At 52.3% G+C, this 18,258-nt stretch overlaps 1 protein-coding gene across 3 annotated transcripts in view; it reads right to left on the bottom strand.

The window, feature by feature from the left end:
* The window catches only part of XXYLT1 (xyloside xylosyltransferase 1), a 33,239-nt gene extending 16,639 nt beyond the window's left edge, over window positions 1-16,600 (bottom strand). The window contains exons 1-3 of one of the 3 annotated variants that reach the window (XM_058844134.1): window positions 12,964-14,385; window positions 11,182-11,303; window positions 10,599-10,746 (exon numbers count right to left, since the gene is read on the bottom strand). In XM_058844134.1, coding sequence (XP_058700117.1) covers window positions 10,599-10,689 — 91 coding nt within the window. In that variant the 5' untranslated portion in view covers window positions 10,690-10,746; window positions 11,182-11,303; window positions 12,964-14,385. Of the gene's footprint in view, window positions 1-10,598; window positions 10,747-11,181; window positions 11,304-12,963; window positions 14,410-16,175 lie in introns of those variants that run through there. The other 2 variants (XM_058844133.1, XM_058844135.1) reach the window with 2 other exon arrangements.
* Between the last annotated feature and the right edge of the window lie 1,658 nt (window positions 16,601-18,258).

Here is an 18,258-nt window from a genome sequence, read left to right as displayed (position 1 = left end):
CTGCAGCCTTGTATCAGCAGCTACAGCAGGGCTGTGCTCCAGGCTTGGCTCAAAACCTCCCCCCAGCCCTGTCCAGAGGAGAATGGCCAGGTTCAGAGATGCCTCATCCCACAACCTCATCCACTGAGGGGGCAGAGGCAGGCAGAGGTTATATCCCCATGTCCCACTGCTGGACGTTCTCTGCCAGAACCCAGTGGGGCTATGACAGCGCACAGACAGGCACCCCATTGGTGTTCTGAGGGGCAGAGCAGGTTGTCTGGATGCTCTGAAAGGCACCCAGGAGCCCCTGTGGCAGGGGGCAGCTTCAGCAGCAAGTCTAACAGCCCTTCCCAGGAAGCATGGACCCCAGGGCACAGCAGGGATAGAGGAGGTGTGCAGTGAGCCAGGCCACTGGAGTGACACATAGGAGCAAATTTGGTCTAAATGAGCAACCTGATCTACTGGGTGACACAGCTGTCCCTGGCAGGGGGGCTGGACACAGATGAACTTTAGGGTCCCTTCCAACTTAAACCATTGTAAGATTTAAGAAATTCCTGTTCCCAGAAATGTCAGGCAGGATCATGAATGGCAGCAGGGGGCACAGGGAGGAGATGAGCTGCTTTGACGGACCTAGCCAGGGTTCTGGGGATGTCATGCAGTGAGCAATCAGCAGAAGCTATTACCCCTCCAGCCCTTTAGGACCTGCTCCCATTGTTCAGAGCAGCCTACAGATGGGCAGTCTTGAACCTGCCCAAGGAATAGGACCACTTTCCCCTAACCTGAGATGAGAAGATGGACTCTAAAAAATGTAAATATTTGGTTTATAATTACAGGACTATGGAACAAGGGTCAGGTGAAGTGGAGATGCAAAGGCAGGAACCTGCTGAGAGCAGCACAGGCTGTTCTGCAGCCAAAGTACCTTGTGCTCATCCCAACAACTTTCTCTGTATAAGGATCGCTGCCCTGGCAAAGCTGAGCCTAGACAGCAGGAGCGGGGCTGGGCTCTAAGTGCTGGCCTTGGCTCCAAACCCTCCACTTCCATACAAACCACACCAAATCCGGGGAAGCAGCATGCCACCACTGGCAGTGGAGAGGGAAGAGTTGTGTCCAGGAACTTAATAGTGAAATGGAGAGCTGCAATCACAGCACAAAGGGCAGAAGCTGTCCAGCAAACATTGCAGTCTAAATCATTGATAATTGAGCAGTGGTTTAATAGATGTAGAGTAGAAGCAAGAATTTAAATACTGCATGTGCTATAACTCTCCAGCTCACTGACAGGCTCATGTTAGCATAAGCTCAGCCCCCTCAGAAAAATCCTGCCTGCAGCTGGTCTGGCAAAGGAGATGCTGCAAGCAACAGTGGGATACCAGGAAGGGACAGAACACCACCCCACCAGGCTGCATTGTGCCCAAATCTCACACACACACTGTGGAGGCAAACACCTGTCACCAAAGCTGGTGGTAATTTGGCTCTGCTCCCACCATCCTCTGTACTGGCACCTCCATGTGTTTCAGCAAATCTGTCTTTAAGGACTTAAGCATTCTGATACTTACATAGAATCATGGAATTATTTAGATTGGAAAAGACCTTTAAGATCATTGAGTCCAGCTGTTAAACTGGCACTCAGCACATATCGGGTGGGAGCACCTTGACCTCCCCACACCTCCTCTGCATCACAGCAGTGACTTTTGGAGCCATAGGTGCTTTAAGAGGTGAGATCAACAAGGGCACTGCAGGGATTGCTGACGCAGGCAGACCACCTTGCCTTTACCCATGGAGCCAGCATCTGCCAGTCCTGCAACACAGGGAGGCAAGACCTCCTTCCTGCTCCATCCTTCAGGAGGCAGCCCAGGGTGGTGGCTGGGTGATGGCCTGGCAAGGGCTGGGACTGGGAGCAGCTGGAGGCAGAGCAGCTCAGAGAACCTTTCACAGGGTCAGCAGCAGCTGCACCCAGCATGGGTGACACAGTGCAGCCAAGTGACAGGAGTGTCCCCTGCTGGCTGCAGCTCTGGTGTTGTGGGGCTGCTGTGGGGAAGGTCCAGGGGGCGGCTGTTCATTTTTCCACTTGACTTGGACCACCAGAAGGAAGAGAGCCAAGCAACCAAAGCTCTCTGAGTTGGAGTCAGAAGGGCTGGGGATCTCAGGTCTGCTGGTCTACATTTGCTGGGCACACCTGCACAGCTGCCCCTCCAACTCTCTAAAACACTTTGAGCAATGATTTTTTAAGTCAGGTTTTTTAGCTGTCCCCATCATGACAGGACAAGATCCCAAGGGAAGAAGGAGCTGTGAAGGACCAGCAGTGACTTAGATGGCTGCATTGGGCAATAAACCTCCTGGAGCATGGCAGCAGCCGCCAGCTCTAGCGGGCAGTGTGCCTGCAGGAGCAACGTGCGGATCCACAAAGCTGCCTGTGCTGGCTGTGAAACCAGGATCCTCCGCCCTCACTGGCTCAGAGAGATGTGTGGCCAAGAAAAACTCCACTCCCACAGCCAGCACCATGGCCAAGCATAGATACAGAGTGGGTGACAGGCTCCAGAGGTCCCTGCGCAACCCAGAGGGTACTGCCCAGCAGCAGCAGCCAGCTGTCCCCAAAAGCCTCAGCTGCAGCAAGGAGCAGAGCACGAGAACAGCTGCAGTGCCAAGCAGGGATGCCAGCACCTCAACGAGCCTAGTGTGGAGGCACACAGTTTATTTACACAAACATGCTGGGTTCTCCATCCTGCCCTTCATTAGAGGCTCCCTGGGTTTGGCTCACCCCCCGCACTGGCAGCTGCCCCTGGCTGCTCTCCCTGCTGCTGTCAGCAGGGTTGTGAGCAGCTTCCTCTCTGGCTGTGTGCTCCCCTGGCCAGGCCTTGTTTTCTCCACACGCAGCCTCCCCTCTGTGCCCAGGATTAATCACTGCTGCCTGCCCAGCTGACCTCGGCAGCACCGGAGAGCCTCGCCCAGAGGAAACAGCCAAGGCAGGGGCACACACGCACGTGTGCAAGCATGATATGCTCCTCAGAGCTTGCAGCCACTGTGCTGGCAACTGTGGGGGCTGCAGTCCCATTTCCCAGGACATGGTGCTGCTCCAGAGCCTACCCTCTCAAGAGAAGATGATGCTACAAAGCCCTGCACCAGCAGAGCTCGCCAAGCTTACCTTTCAGGTGCGTGCTTTCAAGACAGGTCCTCACATCTGCCATGCAGCCAAGGGTCCCCTCCGCTCCTTGGGACAGCCCAGCAGCCACCTCCCCACCAAAGAGCCTCCCTCTCTGCACACAGAGTTCCAGGGAAGCGCAGGAGCTGATCTGCCCCAGTGCCCGGCTGCTAACCAGGTTTCTGCAGCACTGATTAGGCACCCGGCAGAGCAGAGCTGTGGCTGCAGCACAGCAGCTAATCAGCCTATCAGCTAATTAAAAAATTAGGCTGTCTGCTAGAGATAAATGACAAATCATTGCCACCACCCACGCAGGGCAGGCACCTGGGTAAGCTCAGGGGTCTGGAGCAGCAACAGTGTTCCCAGGTATTGACAGTGGCATCATTTTGATCGCCTTGCTCCACACCCTGCAGTCATCTCCTGAGGGAAGGGGAAGACTCAGCAGGAGACGGATGTGTTTTGTTCCAGGAAATTAATTTTTTCTGTGCATCCAAGTGTCCTCTTGTAATCTATCAAGGTCTGAGGGACTAATATTTAGCAGTACTCAACACCTTGGCTCTTAACTGGACTCCAAGGCAGCAACATCACTAAGCACGCAATAGGTTTCAGGATGGAAGTGCTGTTTACCTTGTATTTAATATCTGCTACTGCTGGGGGAGGAGTGTAAAAACACTTTTTGGAGCATGAGGAAGAGCAGCAGGAAACCTTTTAATCAGACAAAATAAGGTTTGATTCCAGGTTGCTATAAATTACAAAACAGTGGATGGAAAGCTGTGAACTAATGAGCAGGTGAGATGGAAAGGGAAACCAAAAAGAGATACAGGAAAATAAGTTTCCCAGGCTCACATTCCAGTTAACTCCACACACTGGGGGAAAGGGCTGCAGGCAGATTTTGTCCTTGTTTCTTCCTGCTAAGCTCTAATGAGCAGGGAGAGGCTGTGGAGGAGAGCAGCCCTGGCATCAACATTGGGTGACCTCCAGCAGCTTCCAACCCTTTGGGGACGGGGCAGTAGGTCTAGCTGGGGAGAGGAGGGCAGCACCCACTACAGCACCAGGTGATGAGATCCTGCTGCTCCGTGGGAGCAGGGGGAGCAGCCAGCCCTGGCCTGACAGATCTAGGACATCCAAAAATAATCGATGGTGGCACTGCAGCAAGGGGCAGGCAGTGGAAATGATGAGAAGTGACACTACCCCCGGGGGCTGCAGGCCACGTTAGCCCCAGAGGCAGCAGTGCCACAGGGAAGGGGTCTGTGCTGTTATGCAGCATCCAGGAGGCTTCCAGGCACTTGCTGAGCAGCAGCCCCATCCCCTTCATCACAGCAGCCCTTCCTGGCACCTCCTCCACACCAGGGCTGGGACCAAGGCACTATCCTGCCAGGAGAACCATGTCCCACAGGCAGCCAGATGGGGTTAGCAGTTCATCTCAGCAGAAATGGACCCTTCTACAGGACCACAGTCTCCAGTGTTTACCTGGGGTGGGCTTATTCAGAGGTCTGCTGTTGTCTGCTCCTGAAAAGCATCATGAAAACAACTCTCAGCACAACAGGCTCACCCCAGTAAGGAACAATGGCTGGCACAGCTATCCCTATTGCTCACAAAATGAACACTCCAGCATCTTCCCTTCCCATCACAGGATCTGACATAAGCGCATGCAGCTCAGAAACAGGCTGGGAAGGGAATCTGGCTGTTTTTCACGTGCTTGCGGCATGAAGCAGGGAGGTAGGTTATGAGAGCACATCAGAAACTATTAACATTCCCTCCATCCCAGTAAAGATGGAAACATTTTTGCCAGAAAGCAAACCCTTCAGCTACTGCAGCATCCCTTGGGAACTGCGGTTTGGGAGCCCATGGCTCTGGGGCCAACTCACATGGCTCTGCCACAGACCCCAATATCCTGTGCCTTTTCCCAACATCTCCCTGTTGGTAGCACACAATCAAGCCTGAAGCATGTGGGACACGGGCACTTTCCTCCCAGCCCTCTCCCAACAGCTGCATCGCTGCATTCCTTGATGTGGTGGGGCTCAGCAATGATGGCAATGCTCAGCCAGCAGGAAAGGATCAGGAGTGACGCACTTTCAAAATGCTCACTTACTACAATTATTACAGTGATTTGCTGAGTTCTGTGGGCAGCTGCCCTGTGCACCAGGAGTTGCTCTGCAGCTGACAGGAGGAAGAAGGGGAGTGATGCCTCCCCATCTCCCTCTGCCAGGCTTCACCTCAGAGACCTCTGATGCCCCGTGTGACACAGGATGTATATGGTGCAACTCTGCAAATGGGTGCTGTAGAGGGGACACATCACACATGGGCACCTGGCACCCTACAGGCAAACAGAGTCTGACCTGGGCAATCCTGTGCTGTGGATTCAAACAGTGCAGATGTAACGTTGAATCCTCGTGCACCCATCTCTGCAAAAGCAATCAACAATGTCTTCAGGATGCTGCCTATGGGCTTTTCCAGAAGGACACTAGCAGAAGACAGTTACTAGTCAAGGCATTATTCCAGTACACAGACTGTTTTCCTGGTACCTCTGTACTTTAACCCCTTCCCACAGCTTCCAGGCTCTCCACCTTCACAGCCAGGCAGGAGTGCTCCAGGTGCCCAGCCTCGGCACAGGCAAAACGCCCTGAGAAAGCACAGCACAGCTCAGTGCCTGCTCCAACACGTTTCCTGGCTGGCCTTTGCCTTCCCCCCCAGCTCTGCTCGGTGGGAAAGGCATAAGCTGATGTTCACAGAGGCCTCTGTCTCCGGGCTGGTACTCCCAGAGCAGACAAAGGCTGATATCAGTTTCGTGGGAGACCAAACCGGAGCCAGCATCTGGATCCTGCTGCAAGCAGCACCAAACCCCAAGTGACTGGGGCTGGGTCATTACCAAGCTGCTTGGATAAACATCATTATAATGTGGTCTATGCTTAACAATCAGTACAGCTGTTGATAATGAGCTGGAGAAATTGCCCTGTTCAGAGTCTGAAGCCAGGGAGACCACTGGACTTCCCACAGATCCTGATGTGTCACAGGCACTGTATGGATACCCGTTATGAAGCCAAAGGAACACCTCCCTGCTGGCAGTCACCTCCCCAGACACAGAGCTGCTTATTCACCCACAGCAGCCACCCCTGCTTCCCCCACCACCCACAGCTGTGTCCTCCTGACATCTCCTGCACAGCTGGCAGCTCCAGGACACACCAGGGCATGCTGTCCATCACACAGCAGCTGGCTGTGATTCCATGAGGCAGCACAGCACCTACAACATCCTGCAGAAAGGAGCTCTACAGATCACCACACTCTGTTTTGAACACCCTTCTCACCAACTTTGATGTCCCCCAGTTCCTTTGTTCCCCAGTACAAACTTCTGTTTTGTATGGCTCATGGCTTCATGAACCACACCATGACCCCCTTCAGCCAGCCCCCTCCCACACTGGAGGGCCCCAGTCAGCCAGGCTTATCCCACACAGAAGCCACTGCCCTCTCTAAACCTCTTTCATTTTTTACCAAGAGACCATGCTGATGTGCCATAAATTTTGGCAATATATAATGATCAATTCCACTCTGTTCTCCTTCCTCATAGCTCTGCATCTTTATTTAGTCACACAGGAACTTACCCCTTCTCCCACTGCCTCTTAGTTCCCCTACAAGCCTCCTATGAACAGCCTTACCAAATGCACCAGCAGAACAAGCTCCTGAGTCTTCAGGCAGCAAGTACCCAGATGCATCTTCAGCTCCCGGAAGATGCAGCGTGAGGGCTAACCTCACACCCAGCAGAGCCCAGGGGCCCTCTGCAGCCAGTGTTCATCTTCCCAGCCTTCAGCACAGCTTCTGCCTTCAGACTGGCCTGGGCAGTGAGAGAGAAACCCTGAGAAATGCCCCATATGCTGCCAGGGGGGAGGAGATCACCAGGTCCAGAGATGCTGCTGCTCCACACGAAGACAGCCAGCTGTTTGTACCAGCCAGGAAACTCTGCTACCTCAAATATGTGAAATACCATCTTCAGCCAAGTTCTGCTAAATACCCTACTCCGTGTGAAGCACGGCACCATCAGCCAGGTTTCAGAATCTCCCCTGAGCTAAGGGACACCAATCCTTTGTCTAAGTTGGCAGAGATAAGCCACAAAGCTGCTTCTGTGTCATGTCTCTTTTTCCCTCTGCTCTTTATTCTCCCACAGGCCATCCTGCTGCAGCCCTATCAGCAACACCAATGGAGCTGAACACCAAATTGCAGTTTTCAAAGCTCTACCCAAGCTGCTGGATGCTGCTGGCTCTCCCTTGGCCCACCACCTCCTGAGGAAACAAAATATTTGTTAAACAAATTTTTCCTGAAAACTACCTGACTTGGGCCAAGAATGGGTGCCAAGAATTCCCTGGGGAGCTCCCAGCTTTCCCAGGCTGCCCTTCTGTCACCTCAACTACTCTTCCGCTCACTTGTGATACCAAGAGTCTGTCCCCAGATCTTGCCTGCCAGACAGACCTGCCCAGGCATTACTCTTTCATGTACCCATAGAAGGGTGATAAAAAGCTTGCTGGGCCCCCTGAAGTCACACACAACTAAAATTATAAGTGGTAGAGGGATCAAAGCCAGTCAGGAAGAAAGAGGTCCCCTCTGGATGGGCATACTGAAAAGTAAAGTGAAAGGGTATGGGTCCTTGTTCTCCCTCCTCCTCTTTGTACTGCTCTGCAAGTCTCAAGACCATTTCATGCTGACATTGTCCTCATCCTGGCAGCTTCTTCTAAGCCTGAACCTGCTTGTCCTCTCTGCATAACTTTCCCATCACTTCTTCCTTGCAGAACCATTCTGATGGATCAAGCGCCGCTCCAGCTCCCCAGGCCTGGCCACACCACATTAAAACGGGATTTATGAGCCTCAAGCACAGACAAGAGTTATGCAGTCTGCACTTCTGCGTGCTGCATACCAACTCCCCAGCTGGTTTAAATCAGATTAACTCCACTGATGTAAGACATTTAAGGCAAGAGTGTTCCATGATTTACACCAGCTAAGAAGCTGTTATATTATAACTTGGCAGCTGCAGGTTTTAGATCTGAAGTTTTTTGGGCAAAGGTCCCAAGCAACAGTAAACGACAGAGCAGTTGAGTAGCAAATCCCATTTACCCTCAGTGCAATGTGCATGCAGCCAGCACACGTCCCACAAAAGTCCCTTAAAAAATATAAATAACCTGGTGTTCACTTTTCAGTGCCACCAGTTTGCAAAGTCAATGCCCCATCACAATAGGTTCCAAACAAATCACGATACTGTGGAAATGCCTCACCTCAAAAAATGATATATTTGGTAAACTCAAGCCAGCCAATTTTAGTACAAAGGTTGCTTGCTACTGAAAAAAAACCCCTATTGACTGATTAATGCAAATGCAAATGAACACACCAGAGGGTTTAATATTGAGATATGGGCTTTTATTTCTGCTAGAGGATGCTCAAGCTTCCAATCAAATCTAGATTCCACAGAAAAGTGGTGCAAATGATATGGAGTCAGATGTGCTTGGAGAGGTGCACAAAAAGACACAGCACTCAGGGCAGAACACAGCATTCAAGGCAGAAGAAATGGCACAGAAATGCACCAGGAAAAATGTTACTGCTGCCTGAAAAAGAAGCTTGGTCCTTTCTCCACCAGCTTAGCCAAGTGGCTTCTTCAGACCAGTAGATACCAGCCTGTCAGAGTCAGCAGGGCAGCAAGAGCCCAGTGCCATTCCCACATCACCTGCAAGCCAGTGAGTGGGCAGCAGAGCTGCAGCCTTTCCTGATGCCTCTCCTTCAGTCTAGGCTGCACAGGGAGGGGGCTGGTGAGCCCTGCCAGCCCCATAAATCACCAGGCACCCAACACAGTAAACCTGACCTCCCTTGCAAGGGAAATATAAATCAAATTTATTAGCAGCTTCTGAAACAAAAACTAAACTCATGAAACTGTAAAAATGCCTCTTTAAACATCCTGTGCCCCAACAGACCATGGAAAGCCCTGTCAGGTTGAGGGAGAGCAAACAAGCTTTCCAAGAGATGAGACGCCTCACGGGTTGATGAACTGAGAAAAGGCATTTCAGACCAAACAGCTTCTTGCTAGCAGGCAGCATGACAGGGATATCTTTAGCACACAGTAAAGACAGAGCAGGGAATCAGAAGGAGTGAATTAGCCAGCATTAATACCATCATTTGTATGCAGCGTACTTCAAAGCATTCAGTGCAGACAGCACCAGACACACACAAAATTACCCAAGTCTGAGGGAGAGCCAAGTAGAACACATTTTCTGGAGCCCACAGAGATCGGTGAGCTTGGATGGGACCCTCAGGGCTACCACTGCCCCACTGTTCAATGAGCCAGTGTGGGAAGGCCTTGCCAGGAGGACAGGGGCAAGTCCACAAAGGACAGAGGAAGGCTCATGAAGCACAGCAGAGGTAGGAGTTCCTGAGTAGAGCCAAACTGGGACAGGACTCAGCAGGGGCACAAGAGAAGTATATCTGCTCACATCTCAGCAAGAGTGCACCTGAGACCTGTGGTAGGAAGTCTGCAGGGAGTATTAGAGCTGGGCAGATGCTCCAGATGCCAAGGAAGCTGCTGGTGCCAGCGGTGCTAGCACTGGGAACATGCACACATGTGGGAACAGGTCACTATTGCATGACATCCACAGCTTTGAGAGGCTGGTCAGCGCCTCCTGGGGCAGGTGTATGGCCAGGTGGGGTGCCAGGTCTCCTTGCCACCACTGTCACCTGCAGCCTGCCATGCCCAGGGAGACGTGTGACCAGCCCAGGAAGGGATGCTGCTATCACTAGTATGTCAGGCCAGTGAGGCACCTGACAGGGGGAGCCCAGGGACCAGCACACGGAATGGACAAGTAGGGCTGCAGGAGCTCAAGGACACAAAACCCTACTTGTGCAAGACAGCATGCTGGTACCGTGAGCAGCAACTGCACACAGCCAGGAGAGGAAAATGGCACCAGCTGAGCCAAGCCCCTTCTGCCAGCTGCCTTGTTTTCCTGCAGAGTTCTTGCTGTTTCTGCACTTGGTAACAGCAGAGGTACAATAAGGGAACTTAAATGATCAGCGGCTGCTAATCAGTAAAGCTTACCAAAAGCTCCCTAAAGCCAAGAGGAAAGACTCAACAACTACTCTGCTGATGCTCAAGAGTGCAGAGCTACACCACAGACACACAGCACTTCTTTCAGCTGGCACCCCAAGGAGAAGGGGGCTGTAAACACAAACAGAACAGGCCTGCTTGCTCCTGTCTCACATCTCCTATCATCTCAGGGCATAAAGGCAGGGCCAGCTGCCACGTGAGAACCACAGGAGAACCTCCTGTCACTCGTGCCAGCAGAGACCTGGATGTGGTCTTGGACTGATGAGTCCATCACTCTGCAGGAAGGAGCAGAATTCTAGGAGTCCATCCCAAAAGTTTATTAACTTTGTATTTCAAATAGCACTGGATAACATCTCTGTGCAGAAGAAAAAGAGAGCCTGTGTTGCTGGAGGCAGAACAGCAGAGACCTACCTTTGGGCATGATGCGATGCATTGCAACTGACAGGAAGAAGATGGAGTCGCTGTAGTAGGTCCCCGATCCAGCGCTGAAGTGTTTCTGCATGGCCTCAACGATGGGAAACAGCTTTTCTGTCAGCTCATTCACATCATGGACTATTACCTGGCAGAGACACCAGAAACACCACTCAGCTGCCGCTTCTGGGGACAGGCCCAGCTCCAGCAGCCTTTGCTCAGCCCCCACCAGCACAGGGTGATGGGGGGAGGTGGGTAAAGCACAAACAGTGCTGGTGGCACTGCAGCTGCACACCAGGGCCTGGCTGCCCTGGCCCCTGCACATCCTTGTGACACAAGAACTGGTCAAGTGGAGGGAAAGGAGGACTTTTACAGCCATTTTGTAACTGTAAGGTGGGCAGGGACTTGAATCCACCTCACATTACCAAGTGTGTTCCATGTTTTGGGCTATTTCTTTGGTCTGTTCCCACTGCCTGATGCAAGCACTTATCTGGTCTCCCATATGGAGTCCATCAGAAGAGGCAAGAGTTTGCTCCAGGCTCTGATATCCTGCATTAGACCCAAGCCAGACCACGTCACTTACCCTGAGGACCAAGGCTTGCTCCCTGCTACAGAGGCAGGCTGTGACAGGGCCAGGGATGCAGCCTGGATTTCCTGCTCCTCAGCCCAGCATGGAGGCAAGCTCTGCAGCACGTCCCAGCGGGGCTGCAGGGGGAAAGGGAGGACAGGCCACAGCATGCTGATGAAAATCCAAACATTAGGAGCTACAGCAGAGCTGAGCAACTTCTGTAGATGGATCTCAGCCTGCCTGTGCTGGTGCTTTGCTGGTGCTCAGCCAGCACTGCTCTGCATCCCTCAGCCCTGTGGGAGCCCATGCACCAGCACGAGCCCTGGCATGCCAGCTGTGGCTATGTCCCAGAAACAGGAGCAACCCCAAATGCACCTTGCCAGCTACTGAAATTTTACAAGCTTATAATTTATTTTGGTCAAAGTCCAATGAACAGGAACTTTCATGCAGCTCGTTGTACCTACAGAAGGATACAGGTCACTGAATCACACAAGATAATGAGAGGGATTTTCAGGATAATTAAGAGAGATGAGGGACACGACCCTGGTGCAGATAAGGGGGAGTGCAGGAACTTGAGTGTGGTGAGTCGAGGTTGTGCTGCCTTCTTCAGGTCAGGGAAAGCAGGAAAAGCCCTGCTGGAACTAAAGTCCATCAAGGACATGACATTGCAGCAGTATTTGAATTTTGGATAGGGGAACCTATTGCCCTTGTTTGAGGGGTACCAAGACACTTCCAGAAGCTGGCCCCGCCTTCACCAGGGAACACAAGCCACAGTCTTTGTAAGCTGCTTTCAAACAAAACTATTTCACCAGTTCTACAGTTTCACTTCTTTTCCCTACTAACACTTCATCTGCTTAAGAACAAGGGGCCATGCACTATATACTTAAAACATGTAGGGTTGAGTACTTGCTTTTTTAATTTTTTTTTTTTTTATTAAAAGAAAACCTAAACCAAGCCAAATGTTTCAGAGGAGAAGGTGGCTCTAGAGCCTGTGCTGGTGCAATGACCACCCTCTCTGTGGGGCACACAAGGGGCTGCACTGATGCTCAGTAAGGCTGGTGTAGAGATAAAGGCGGTGAGCTGTCTGGAACTTCTTCCTTCCAACAGCTTTTTGCAGAACACATTGCTCAGACCAACACGGTCTCACAGCAGAGTGGAGCTCACTGGATGCTGGGTTGTGCTCATAGCACCCAAATGAGGTGAGGTGGCGAGGTGATGGGTCTGTCCTGGTGCTGGCCAGGATAGCTGAGCCCACAGCACAGCACAGCTAGAGGACAGGCACAGCCTTGGCCCTATGGCCCTGTCCTGGGGAGAGCAGCCTAAACACTCACGCTTGGCCCCTGCTCCTTGCCATCAGCCAGCTGCTGTAGGAGCCCCCGCGCAGGCTCTGTGGCCAGCACGTCCCTCAGTGGGGTGGCCCCGCTGCTGCTGTCCTGGCTGCTGGGCTCGGAGCCAAGGCCTGCAGCAGAACAGCAGGAAAAACACAGAACAACGTGTACCAGGAAAGTGCATTAGGAGAGCTCATCAGCAGCCACACCTGGCTTTTGGATAGCACAGCATGGTCCCCAGGACGCTGCAGGCGAGGAAACTGTTACCTTTAGGCAGCACCTCACCCCAGCCCTGCTGAGCTGCATGAATGCCCAGGATGGCAGGAGCAGCTTTGGGGTCTGGCTGGACTGGGGAAGCATGGAAAGGAAGTACTGCACCTGTAACCATCCTTCTGCATCCAGCAAAGATAACCTGCGGTGTGTACAGTACACAGGAAAGGGGGAAAAATGTCAAACCAATTCCAGTCACCTCTGAAGTGAGCACACTGCCGAGCACCAGTGGACAAAAGTTATAGAACTACTCCTGAAACTCCAGACACAGTATCATCTGCCTTTCCACTCCTGCCAAAGAAAACATGATAACATGTCTTTTGCCCACCCTTTTGTACTTCTGCAAAGCAAACTCCTGAGCAGCTGAATTTTGCTCCCACAGCCACAGGCCAGGCAGCCTCTCTGGGACTGTGAAGGCTTCTTCCCTTCTCATTGCTGACTTTAGCACAGCTTGTTGATCTGCTGCTAATTTTGTACTTCATTATTTATTTGTGTAACAGCTCTTAGTAAATCCCGTAGCTAAATCCGACCACGTTTGCTGAGGACATTAAGAAAAGTTCTAGGGGTTTCCTGTGCAAGCAGAGTTTTATAAATACACGTCCCACACTGAATAAAGATAATTTCTACTGATTCACTAGGAAAAAAGAACCTGCATTTCTCTTCCCTTTAACTTTCCCTCCTTCCCACGTCGGTCATCCTCACAGGTCTCCGTAAGCATGGCGTGATGGCAGCACAGTTATATCCAGCCCAGCAGCATCCTTCGCGGGGCTCATCTGAACAGGAAACCAGGATGAGCAAAGAGCCAAACGCGTAGTTCGTGTAATTATGTCAGGGAAATGGAATCAGTAAGAGACAAGGAGTCGCAGCACACAGCCTGGAGTGGCAGGAGATGGGGTGAGCCGGTGCCCTGTGTAAGCACAGTGTCGGCCGAGGCTGGCCCAGGCTCGCTGCCGGGCAGCTCCCGCTGGCCGGGGGTCGGGAGAGGTCACAAAGCCCCGGTAGGAGCGCAGCGAGGCCCCGCTCGGGCAGGACGGCCGCGGGCTGGCTCCTCCCCGCGCCTCCGGGCCGCACACGCGGAGCACGGGCTCCCTCTGCCGCCGCCGCCCGGCTGCGCGCCCGCCTGCACATCTGGGACACAGCTGCACCGCCAGCGGGAACGCCACGCAGCCACTGCCCACGCCCGGACAGCCCTGCCCTGTCCCGCCGGGAGGGGCCAGTGCCTAAGCTGCTCCCGACACACACCACCTGCTCCCCACAGCCCCTCTGCCCTCACCCTGTACACTGCTCCCGAGCTGCAGGCGGCTGCTTCAGGCTCCAGGAGACCTTCAAAGTTACTGGATCTGCCTAGGGAAGAGAGAAAAGCTGCCCACAACCTGCCCCCCAAAGGTTATGAACCATGTCTGACTCCGGGCTTCACTGTAACAGAGGAGCCAACTGATCCCAGCTTTGCTAGGATGGGAGGGCAAGGGCAGCTGCAAAAGCAGAGCCTGAATCACTTCCTCATGAAGAAAAGGCAAAAGTTCAGAGGGTTTTATTAGTCCTGCCTCAGTGGCTCCAGCTTCACCCTGAGCACTTTATCAAGCCTTATATCTGGGCCTGTGCTAGGACAACAGCTTTAGAACCAGGAGAGTGTTCTGCACACACCAAGAGGGGCAGAAAACAAGACATCTCAGGATAGAGATGGGTTACTGCTGGAGCTACCTGAGCATCAGGATCAATCATCAACATTTTAGCAGGAGCACCAGAAATCCAAGCTAGGCATAAGTCTCCCACTAGTAAAGAAGAGGAATGGGGTAGGCTACAAGAATAAAAGGTGCTGTCACCTGCTAGCATTCCAGAAACTGGCACAGGATTAAGACAAAGCTGCATGCTCGAGAAGTAGAACAGCCTCTACTCCATACCTAAAAGCAGAGAAATGGACTGGTCCAAAACATACTGGCAACCATAGGCTAGCCAGTGAAACCAAGGTACATCAGGCTCTGCCAGGAAATAGAGAAGCAGCTGTCCCACTGAGCAGATCTCACCTGAGGCCTCCAGATCATGCTGCCTGCTTACACCCAAGGAAACCAGTTCTGGTGCCAGACATACTCACCATGAGCCAGGTTTTGCTGTGACTCCACAAGCACCTACAGACAGGAGCCCATCCACAGCAGAAAAATCACCTCATCCCTCCAACTCCCAGCCCATGTTGCTCTGGAGAAATGAGGCTGGCAAGGCTGCATGCAGGACTTGTTTCCCACAGGGGCAGATGGCAGTAAGGCAGTCACCCACACAAAAGGGGATGTGGTGCAAGGGATGTGCACACCATGGTGGCCTGGGGTCCTCCCTCTCCAGGGGACATAATACCACAAACCTGGGTTGGGCTGCTGCACCACATCACCAGTGCACCATCATGGGGCAGTCAGTCCATCCTGCTGTGAAGTGCAGGAATGCTCCTGAGGGAGCTGTGCACACCCTCCAAACAGCCAAGAACTGCTGTGTGGTGTGGGTCTCCCAGCACGGGTACATGACCTGACTGAGGGCCAGCACTAGGAAAGGACTTGTTTAAGGAAAACGAGCAGTAGAATTATTTACCAGAAAGTGTCTGTATGAAAAATGTTAAGGCTACATTTCTAGTTACATCTTGACAGAGTTCAGCTAATACGAAAAACAGGACTTAAGAGAAATAAAAGTAATAACAGAAGGACTAGAGGACACTTCCAAGTAATGCTCTGCAGCAGCACTTCAGGACAGGAGAGAGAGGTTACCTGGAATCTCTGAACTTAACACCCCTCCAGTTTTCAGATACCTGTTTAATGTGAAGGAAAGCCTGACTTTGCATAAACTACACTGGCTGTGGATTTGGGAGGCAGAACTATTTCCCTGGCAGTAGGAACATTTGCATGTGGATGCACTCCAGCCCCTGCAGGCTCTCCATTCCCACTCTCAAGAGCCACTAGCAGGAGGCCAACCTTGTCTCCTGATCGGGAAACCGTCGAGATACAAGCACACGTGGTCCTCGTGTCGAGATGTTGAAGCAGGACTAACAGGGGCTGCAGGAGAGCAGCACTGCTTACAGCAACTGCTCCTCTCCAGCACAGGTGGCATGCCGGAGGTGTTCCCAGGCCACGCTGCTGCCCACTCCCAGCTGAGAATCACCGGGCTGCACCAGGACACCTCCCCGCAAGCAGCAAACAGCGGGGACACAGAACAAGCCCATCAAGACACCCGAGACTGGGGAGCGGTGGGAGCTTCTCCAGCAGAGAGCGGGAGCGAAGCGCTCTGCTGGGAGCCGGCCCACGGGCCGTTCGGTGGTTGGGAGAGTGTTCCTTCCCGCTGGACTGCTGTTCCCAGAGTCCCGCGGGCAGAGCGCACAGGCCATCCCGGCAGAGCCCCCGCTCGCTCCCGGCCCGCCCCTCGGCCCCCGCGCACCTGGTGGCGGAAGGCGGCGCCGCGCAGCAGGTCCCGCAGCAGCCCGAGGCCGATGTCGCGGCTGGCGCCCTCGGTGACGAGGTGGAGGTGCAGCACATCGGCGGCGCCCAGGCGGCCGTGCCGCAGCAGCGAGCGCAGCGCCGCCTGCGCCTTGTCGCGGAGCGCGGGGTTGCGCTCCGCCTTGGTGAACATGAACAGGAGGTGCAGCCCGCGGGGCCCCGCGCCGGCCGGGGCGGGCGGCGTGGCGCGCAGGCGGCGGGTGGCGCTGGAGAAGGTCTCGCCGCCGCCGCCCAGGTAGTAGAAGGCGCAGACGGCCAGGGCCGCGGCCGCCGCCAGGAGCGCGGGCTGCGGGCAGCGCGGCCAGCCCCGGCGCAGCGAGCCCCAGAGCGCCGCCATGGCGGGGCGGCCGCCCCCGCCGGCACCGCCCCCTGCGGCCCCGCCCGCCCCGCAGCACGGCGGGAGCGGCCGCGCCGGCCCCGCGCCGCGACACAGCACACACACGGCAGGCAAGGCTTACACACAAAGGCTACAGCCGTACTTAACGCGAGGGAGGGCGGCGTATACAGTCTGTAGAGATACAGCTTAAGGGGGGGAAGGGTTTGTGTACATTTTACTGCTGGAATGCTTAAAAAACACCGAGTACAGAGGAACGCGCGGAGGAAAAAAATAAAAAAAATCATTGTTTCGGTCTGCTTGAGAAGACGATGATTTCTTGGCGATTTCTGTCAAAACATGGAAAACTTAGGCTTCTAAAGAAAAGTGAGTGGAATTTTTCCTCCTCTATCTCCTTCCATGGGAAGAGAAACAAGAAAATACTGTATACAGAAAGATAAAGCAAGCATATGAAAGGGTATATACCAAAGTGGTACACTCATCCTTTTCCCCAGCAGTGCCTTTCCAGAGTTGTCCTTATTTTAAAATTGTGCCTTTGTGTAAGCACAGGAGCAAGGCATGTTGGCTGTCAGACTGCACAAGCCATAAACTCTAACTTGGGAAAAAGCGTCCATAATGAATGGGGCAGAGATTGTAGCCTTAAAAATTAATCCTCAAAATACTTAGTGTATTGAAGAATCAGAATAATCACCTCAGTCCTTGTGACACTGTAAAAATATCATGTCCTTTGTACTTACATATTACTATTTGCAGTTTCATCAAAGGGTTGTTTCATTGTCAGGGTGTTATTTGAGATTCTCAAGATGAAGCAGCAGAAGTAACATCCACAATTTAAAACAGATGGCTGCACAGAAGCACCAAAGTCCTGGAAACATGACATCAACCCTCCACTTGTTCTAGTTCTCACCTTTTTAGTTTAGTGCTACAAAGTTTATGCTCTATCCAGCAGACCTAGTAATTTGGACAACATGTGTACTGATGTCAGAATGCAAAACAGGAGAAACGTCTCTTGTACAGGGATTTGCTGACAGCAGTTGGAAGGTCTGGTTGCATTTTCTAAAACTATTTCAGCTCAGTATACAAACAGGTAAAATAAAAACCCCACAGAGTGAAAAATGGAGTATTAATATAGGATCCTTTAGCACTCTAACATTAAAAGCCATGAATGGAACAATCCAAAATATCCAAAATCAGTGGAAAGACTGGCACTGATAGTGACTTCCTGGATCAGGTCCTAATGGGCAGAGAGGCCGAAGTCCACAATGTACTAATGAGCACCTGGAACATGCATCTGTCCAATTGCACCCATTTGCTGGTAAATATTGCTGATTAGGAAGTGTATTATCATTTCATAGGCAGCTATTTAAAAACCAGCTTACTAAAAATTACTGTTTACAGGTGATATCCTTGAGTTTCTTATTATTCAGACTGAACACACACTTTGAATGGGTAGAATCTGTTTTTCCTATCATAATTAGACCACATACAAAGTAAGAACTGTAAGATTCTTCTGCTTGGAAATAAAATCCACTGGACAATTCTACAACACTACTAATTTTGTAGCAATAATAATATGCAGATTTGATACATTATTACATATTTGATGCAAAATTATAAATTGAATTTTAAATTGAAATACCTTCTTAAAACTTTAAATGCCAGAAAGTTTAACTTTACCATAGTTTACAGA

This window comes from Poecile atricapillus, chromosome 8 (genome assembly GCF_030490865.1).
Source record: "Poecile atricapillus isolate bPoeAtr1 chromosome 8, bPoeAtr1.hap1, whole genome shotgun sequence".
Lineage (NCBI taxonomy): Eukaryota > Metazoa > Chordata > Aves > Passeriformes > Paridae > Poecile > Poecile atricapillus.
This window is presented reverse-complemented; position numbering and strand designations above follow the sequence as displayed.